This window comes from Magnolia sinica, chromosome 11 (genome assembly GCF_029962835.1).
Source record: "Magnolia sinica isolate HGM2019 chromosome 11, MsV1, whole genome shotgun sequence".
Taxonomy (NCBI): Eukaryota; Viridiplantae; Streptophyta; class Magnoliopsida; order Magnoliales; family Magnoliaceae; genus Magnolia; species Magnolia sinica.
This window is the reverse complement of record NC_080583.1, coordinates 26,133,142-26,141,576: the sequence shown is the minus strand read 5'-3', so window position 1 is coordinate 26,141,576 and position 8,435 is coordinate 26,133,142. Positions and strand designations below refer to the sequence as shown.

The 8,435-nt window shown below is 36.6% G+C and overlaps 2 protein-coding genes across 2 annotated transcripts; both read right to left on the bottom strand.

Moving 5' to 3' along the window:
• Nucleotides 1-4,396: 4,396 nt before the first annotated feature.
• LOC131218071 (uncharacterized) lies at nt 4,397-7,605 on the bottom strand. The gene is made up of 4 exons (XM_058212756.1): nt 4,972-7,605; nt 4,700-4,888; nt 4,483-4,583; nt 4,397-4,400 (listed from the first exon to the last, which is right to left on the bottom strand). Exons 1-4 carry the CDS (start codon nt 6,226-6,228, stop codon nt 4,397-4,399), a joined length of 1,551 nt encoding a protein of 516 aa, XP_058068739.1. The 5' UTR covers nt 6,229-7,605.
• On the bottom strand, nt 6,271-7,458 carry LOC131218070 (protein FAR1-RELATED SEQUENCE 5-like). The gene has a single exon (XM_058212754.1). It carries the CDS (start codon nt 7,456-7,458, stop codon nt 6,271-6,273), a length of 1,188 nt encoding a protein of 395 aa, XP_058068737.1.
• Nucleotides 7,606-8,435: the final 830 nt, after the last annotated feature.

Sequence of the window (8,435 nt, the reverse complement as noted above, 5' to 3'; positions counted from 1 at the left end):
CATGGTGGATCTGTTCTTATTTGATGCTTGTTTTGGTCTTTTGGACATGCATGTATTGAATTTTTGTAACAAAAACATGATCTTTGCACTAACAATAACATGCTTTATAACTCGGCTATGGAACAAACTTTTTGGGAACAAAATTATTGGAACTTAGTTCTATGTTTTGGGAATAATAACTATTTGGCTCAACATTATAAATCCTACTCGGCCAGAAAAATCGAAACAAGGGAGCTTTACAAATCATTTTCCACCAGAAAGATTCGAAAAGAGAATCTCACTTCAGTGGTGAGATGACATGGCAAGATTTGATTGATAGGGTCGCATGCTTATAGATACCCAACAGTGTAAGGTCCACCGATCAAATCTTTCGACATCATCTCACCACCCAATTTAGGTATTACCTCAGAAAATATCTAATCCGTGACTACGTGTATGAGACCATAGATGATGAAATTAGTTGAATGCCCCATTTGATATTGAATTCGGACCGTCAATATATTTTTCATAACTGCTCATTTATTTTGTCCTTGTGTGGCCCAACATTTCTTTTTTGAAAATTTGTTTGTGGGAACGCTGTTTGGAGCATTAATTCAGTTTTGAGTTTGTTGTTTATTTCATACAGGAACCTGCATCAGAGATACATGACAAGATTTTATTTATGATTAATAATATTTCAGCTTCAAATATGGATGTGAAAGCAAAAGAATTTACTGATGTCCTGAAAGAGCAGTACTATCCATGGTTTGCTGAGTATATGGTGATATCTTATTAATAACCTTTTAGTTTCATCAGCTGATTTTTACTTTACTGGGACATTATATTTGACAGAGCAAGCATTGAGCCAAATTTTCATGAGTTGTACTTGAAGTTCTTGGAGAAAGTTAATTCAAGAATGCTGAATAAGGAGATTGTCAAAGCTACTTATGAGAATTGCAAGGTGCCTTAGCAAAACTTTTTTGTTACCCCTGGTTGTCATTGTCACCATACACTTTTTCCAATCTCCCATAGACATGGACGAATGAGGTCCAGCCAGAGCTTCTACAAGGGATTCCAAGTGCTTGGAATGCAGTTTTGTCATCAGGAACGTCGAACAACAATTCAAATACACCGAGGTGCTTTCGACTCCTTTAAAAACCAACCATCCACTCTTTTTTCAACTTCCACAAAAAGAAGTGTCGCTGTAAGCACGCCAATGACTACTAAATATTTTTGAGGAAGACAGTTGCACAATAACTGAATAAAAATTTCTGCAACCAGCCATAAGGAGGTGGTGGTAGTGGTAGTGGTAGTGGTAGTGGTAGTGGTGGTGTTGGGCCAATTCAACCCCTTCTAATAATTGATCATATCAGATAAATGTGACAACACATTGCTCAATGTAATATTTTGGTAACATAGCCGATCATGCTTCCGGTTGTTTCGGTTCTCATGTTTAAGAAGCTGCCTTGGCTTTAGACTTCTTTCCTTTCATCTCTGGCGCTGGGCTATTCTGGAAGGGAAGGAAGGCAGTACTCATGAAGGGTTGTAAAGGTGCCGGAATCTCAATGCCATCTTCCTTTTGGTAATTTTCAAGAATACAACAAATGGTCCTTTCTGTTGCTGTGAGGGTAGAGTTCAACAAATGACTGCGCTTTCATGAATTACTAGGAAACTAATTTTGTAATTGTAATTGTAATTGATTGAATGAAGGATTGGAATTGAATGAAGGATTGTAATTAAACAAAGGATTGTAATTGAATGAATGAATGATTATGCAGGTGGTAATTGAATGAATGAATGATTATAATATTTTTTTTTTAAATGGAGAAATTAGCTACGGATTAAATCCGTAGCTATAATTTTCAGACTTCGACCTACGGTCATACTACGGACTAAAACCGTAGCTATAGAGCTATAGAGCAGTTTAAAAACTCAGGATAAGGATTTTGCAATTTTAGACTTTGGTTGCTAGTCTTTTATTTCTTTCATGGAAAGGTAGATGAGCACACTAGTTGAACTTTGTTAATATGGCATAAATCTATACAAGCCAAGGATCTCAAGAATCACTTGTTTGAATATGTACATTAACAAATAGGGCCGACAAAAGATACAGATTGTCAAATATGTTAGGCCTATTGTGGATTGCACATACACAAAAATTCTCCAGACCAATGAAAATTCCAAACATGGTCCCATAATATAAGCTTAAGGAAGAGAGTGTAGCATATCAAAGGTGTTTTATATTTTATAGTGACTATCAAGGTTGATGTAGGGCATACTTGAATAAGGAATGCATTCCAATGTTCTTGCAAATTATGGTGAGCAGTTTGGCTCATTTTATTCGGAGAACATACCCATAGCCTGCATAACAATCCTGCTTACCTTCAAATAAATATCTGGGAAACTTACATATTTCAATGCGTTCATCATATTGACAAGGCTAAAGCAACAAAAAGGACTTGATTATTTGCCAACAACGCATTTACATTCAGTTACACATGCAATCCACATTCAACCTGTTAATCATTCAATTGCATATTCAATCCACATCTAAATCACATATTCAAAATCCAAATCCTGCCCATATTGATATATACCCATTCTTTCTTCTTCTTTTTCTAAAGGTGAAGCACACCACCCAAGATTATTGAGTGGAAATGCTCTATACAACTATTCAGGCGGACACCAACAAAAAGGGCAGCAGTCACGCCTATCATTTAGAGCACTTGTACAAAAAAAAAAAAAAAAAACAAAACAAAACAAAAAACTATACAGGGCTAAAAAAAATTAAAAATTATAACAGACCCACAGAACAAGCCACCAATCTGGCACCCCAAAACTGATCTAAATCTTCAATGACACCCACCAACTACCATCCCTATAAACCAGCTGCACACCACAATAAGACCACACCAAACCCACAACAGCCCAAGACAAAACGACCAGGGTAGCTCCTATCCAAAACTTGCACAACATCAGCCGCAGGACAACCGCAGGGAGCAAAAGAAGGCCACATTGATTTGAAAAGAACATGTTGCTTCTGCTGCTACATACAAGGGCTGTTGTTGAAAACCATATCATGTCCTACATGGAGAGCCATGAGGGCTGCGACTGCTTCCAGCAATGAAGCTACATGCAGCTTAAAAACCCAAAAGTGCTGAAGAGCAATGTAATCCTCTCATACATATCTTGTACCATCATTTTAGACATGTAGAATTTACCTGCAACATTATCAATAAGAAAAAATCATAAGGTAAAAAGCATTCTATGCAAATAAAGTAGAAAAGCAGTTACAAATTGGCAAAGTATAATGGATGATACATAAGCAGTTAGAATTTACTTAAACATTACATACATGAATATAGGTAATTCAAACTATGATGTCTCAATTAGATATATCATGAACAAAATATTACACTTCGTTCGTTATCCATAAATAAGATTTTTGAATGATTATTGGATGGCTAAAATGGAAAATATTGGAAGGTCTTATTGAAAAACAAGCATCGGCATTTTGTAATGTACAAATTTAACTTCATATTTTTGACGAAATTTAGGAACAAATTGTGACATTCCAATGTTGACAAATTTGACGACAAAAGTCTTATGGAAGTTTTGACCCCACATGGTTGACAACTATGACAAATTTGACAACAAAGGTCTTATTACAAGGACATATATTACTAATTTTGACAATAAATTTGACTCCAAATTTATTGACAAAATTCCGACTCAATAACTTCAAGTGGCTTTTTGCTATTAGTAAGGCTAGCATAGTAGGTGGAAAAATGGGTGCTCACTAAAATCAGCTGAAATTTTGTAACTTGACAACCTATTTATATCATAGCTCACCTTCTAAATGGAGCGCCTTGATTATTTTTTTTGCAATAGTCCACCTAATGGATGCCTTGAACATTTGAATACCATTATGGGAGTTCCCACCAAAGAAGCCAAATCAACATCTCTTTTGATTTCCCATCTCAAAATTCCACATAAGTGGAGAAAACATGCTTGTGAAAATCAGATCCTTTCCACCTCAAAAAGTCCCATGAAGGATATGGATGGCGCATTGGTCCCTTCCTACCTTAATATCACAAACTTTTGCACACAAAACACAAAATTTCTTCTTCTTTTTCTTTCGTTCTGTAAAGAGAAAAGAAAGTAAACAGATTTCATCAATCAAGTTGCAATCTTTTGGCTTTTGTAAGAAGAGTTAGAACATACACTCACCTTTGAGGAAAGAAAATCTATTTATTCAAATGTAGGTTGTGTTCTTCACACTGTGACGGTTGACTCTTATCACATGGTGCTGATGATAACTGCATACAGGGATTTCAAATTTCAATGAATAAGACGTCTCACTGTATTGAAAATTAAAAAGTTCATTCAATACTATGAATGATAGAGATTAACAGTTTTACCTGTTGAAATGCAATACTTCCTATATATGTATCTTCACGTAAATGTGCCAATTGCAGGTTGCTTGAGGGAATTTGATTGTACAAGTTTGTACTTGGTTGGTAAGCAACCAAAGGACCACTAATTGATCCACTAGGGCCGATCTTAGGTATTCCAAAACGACTCAGACTGGTACCAATTGAAGTCTAGCATAGCAAAAACACAATAATGAAAACTTTAATGAGCACAACTTACATGAATGTCGACTCCTATAAATGTTACTCTAATATTAGAAATATACAAAATTAAATCGCACTTTTACCTGTGGTCTAATGTTGAAGAGATTTTGTTGAAACATGCCAGAATGAGGTGCTTGGTATCGAAATTGAACCAGTGGTGCATTTATGGACCCACTAGAGGCAGGAGTGTAGCCAATCACCATATGATGACCGGGTCCTACATGGGATCCTATCGGTACTTCTGAGGGACTCATGACAGCAATATGTGTACCCTGATGGAGGGAAAAAAATCAAGTATTTAAAGAACATAAACATGTGACATGACAAGATTTGGTAAATAAGTTCTCACTGATACCTGATTAAGATGACTCAGTTCAGGAGAAGGAATTGAATAATTTGAAGGTTGAAATGAAGTAGGGTGCATTATGTTTGGTGCTTGAGCAGTTTCTCGTCTCTCTTGATTTGCTTGTGGTTGAACGGATTCAGTACGAGATTTTTTCTTCCGTACTTTATCCAGCGGATTTTGATACACACGACGGTTGCCCCTAACTCGAGGCTTAACTTTAATCCCACTTACAGTTTGTGAACTTTGGCTATTAACAAAAGTAACTTCTTTTTCAATAGGCTCAGGGTGTGTTGTTTCTATATCTATGCTTTCAGTTGGCTCATGGCATGCACTTTTAGTATCAACGTTTTCATTTCGTCTAGAGTGCGCACATCTAGTCTCTTCACTTTCAGTCGGCTCATGATGTGCGTGTTCAATCTCCATGCTTTCATCAACGGATTTAGACGACCTTAGTGGAGGTTCCTTCATCCCTTTCATACGTTCCATCATTTCATCGTGGAATTTATCTGTGTATTTATCAGCAAATTTGAATAACTCATCATGTTCCTCAGCCATTGCTGCAATTCTATGAAGCTTGCTACACAAATATTTGTACCGCTTACCTAAAACAATATTATGCTCGCCTTTTGTTGGTACCCTGGTATGATCTCTACCAAAACCTTCTTTTGCATCTCTTCTCCATCTTTTCATAATATACCGAGGATCAACTTCTTTTATATTATAAAAATCTAAAACTTTCAATGCATGACCACATAGGATCCCCACAAACTCAAATTTCTTGCAACTACACGTCATTGTACCATCTAAAGAGTCGAATCTAACAGTACGTCTTTCATCTTTATCATTATATACACAATACTCTGCAATCGTGCCAAATTCACCACATTTAGAAATTGAATAACGAAGATGTTTCTTATACTCTTCTTGAAACATTTCAAATACCTCTGGAGTGTATACCTTTGCCGTTTCATTTAAAATCTTCACATCAAGAAACATTACTGGGGTACTTTGCCTCATTTTGAAATCAGCCATGGATTCCTTGTATCGTCGACTAGACACTGCCCGTTCATAATGGGTGAAGAAACGCAGAAGATCGTATTTAGAGTTCAGATAATTTTTCGATAAGTTATTCATGCTTTCACTTCGTTGTGTGCTTTTCATGTCTGCACAAAATGTATTTCTTCCATAAACTAAAGCCCATTTTTCTTTTTCCTTAAATAGATTTTGTAACCACTTGTTATCCATTAAATTGTACTTCAAAATCATGTTATTCCATGCAGTTAGAAACTCTTCCTCGTACTCATAATCCTATATGCATCTATTCAAATCATGTTCGAAACTTGTTGAACCTTTAAATACATGACTAAGGTGTTTGGCAGCATTCTGATAGATATGCCAAATACATAGGCGATGATATGTTCCTGGCATCACTGAAGCTATTGCATTTGCCATTGCAGCATCTTGGTCAGTAAGGATTGTCATCGGTTGTTTTTCAGACATAGCACTCAAAAACGTTTCGAACAACCACTTGAAAGATTCAATCGTTTCATCGTATAGCAAAGCCCCACCAAATATTATAGTTTGCTTATGATGATTCACCCCAATAAATGGGGCAAATGGTCGTCCATAACTATTTATTCTGTACGTGGTATCAAAGCAAACCACATCTCCAAAAACACTATAGTCCATTATTGAAATCGCATCTGTCCAGAATATATTCGTGATCTGATCATCTTCATCCACTTGTATTGCATAAAAAAAAGATGGATTATCCGCTTGCATTTTTTGAAAGTATTGTAAAACGGCCCCTGCATCACCCCTTTCCATCACTTTCATTCTCTTTTTCTGCAAGTAATTTTTGTAGTCAATGGATTGGAAACCCAGATTCTCTCGACCTCCAGATCGTCTACTAAAATATTCTACAGCCTCCCTGGGTTTTATTCCTGAGCCATCCGCATTATCCGCTTCATCTTTTTGAGCATCGGTCATGCCTCTGTGTGACCTTAACATGTGTACCTTTGTTGGTGTGATAACTTCATGGTTATGCTCTGCAACAAACTTAGTCACACTATATTTTCCATTCATCTGAAGCTTAATCATCATGGATGCTAGGCAATTAGTTCTTGTAATCGGACGCCTAAATTTTGGAGGCTCACCTTGTTTTTTGTCACGTTTTTTACCTTCTTTAGAGCAACAAAATCTTCTCTTAAGTATGATGGTATCATCATCTGCTTTCTTCACCCATCCCCTTCGAGCACTGAACCCTGTATTCTTAGCATACCGATTGTAAAACTGAAATGCACTCTCGTCAGAAGAAAACTCCATACCTAGTTCTGGCTCTTCATCTAAATTCTCATCTACATTGACCAATACATGTTGACTTGCTTCTTGGACATCTATTTGTTGGCTTGCTTTTTGAACATATATTTCGGTGTCAAAATCTAACCTTCGACGTGGCTCATCAAATGCTTGACTCTTTAATGAATTACCATCCATTTTACCAATCAACCTTCAAAGTAAAAAAGCATTCACCAAGCTTGAATTTGTGGATCATGCCCCGGTTCATGTTCTTCCTTAATCATACTCTTCACTTTCCCCTTCCTGCACATTATAGAAAAACATAATTTATATTTGATTTTAACCCAACCCTTGAAAACAATAGCTCTGTAAGTTTTTAAAGCTATAACATATCAACTTCAGATTTCGTGTCATCCCTAATCCAAAGCCCAATTGGTGTTTTCATCTTCCAACAAAAAACGTAACAACTTACCTATTTCAAAAATGTTGAGGCTCTCCTTACTGGCCCACCATATGATGATTTAGACGATTCCAAAAGCTCACCCCATACATGGACCACTTGGGAAGGAATCTCAATGACCAAAGATGCTAACCATCCAAAAGAACTGCTCATATGAAATTCTGACATTTCTAACTGACCTCTGTATTGAGTCTCATGGACTGAGATAAAAGTTTTGCCATATGACCCACATACAGTGGGGAATTCTAAATGATTGAATTGTGGTAACAGGCAAGCCTCATCATTTTTATACCTGTTCATCTATCTATAGAGGGAGAAGACGGAGGGAGGGGAGGAAAAAGAAAAAGAAAAATGCAGCCTTCTCTTTCCGACCAACATGTCACATGTTTTGAACTCCTTCCTTACTCGAATTTCATGATAACATTATGCTCTCAAGCCCCAAAATCTAGGCTACTCATCAGGTAGGTGCTACCTTCTTCTTTTTTTTTTTCAGACAAACGAATACTTCATTTCATCTAGGGAAGAGCACAAGGCTGTACAAAAGAGGGTTTCAGGTAGGTGCCACTTTGAACAGCCCTCCAACAATCAATTTGAAAACAAAAATGGAAAAGAAAAAGGCAAAAAAGAAAAAAGAAAAAGAAGAAGAAGAAGAAGATGCTAAATTCCCCAAATTAATTTCCACATTCAGGTTGGAAAATCCCCAAATTCTAAAATC

Bases quoted from the DNA above. Each gene is read 5' to 3' on its own strand.
- LOC131218071 (XM_058212756.1), bottom strand. From the start codon at position 6,228: ATGATTTTGAAGTACAATTTAATGGATAACAAGTGGTTACAAAATCTA. The intron at 4,889-4,971 runs GTATCAGTGAGA...TCCCTCCATCAG, and splicing joins AACTGAGTCATCTTAATCAG to GGTACACATATTGCTGTCAT. The intron at 4,584-4,699 runs GTAAAAGTGCGA...TTGCTATGCTAG, and splicing joins TCTTCAACATTAGACCACAG to ACTTCAATTGGTACCAGTCT.
- LOC131218070 (XM_058212754.1), bottom strand. From the start codon at position 7,458: ATGGATGGTAATTCATTAAAGAGTCAAGCATTTGATGAGCCACGTCGA.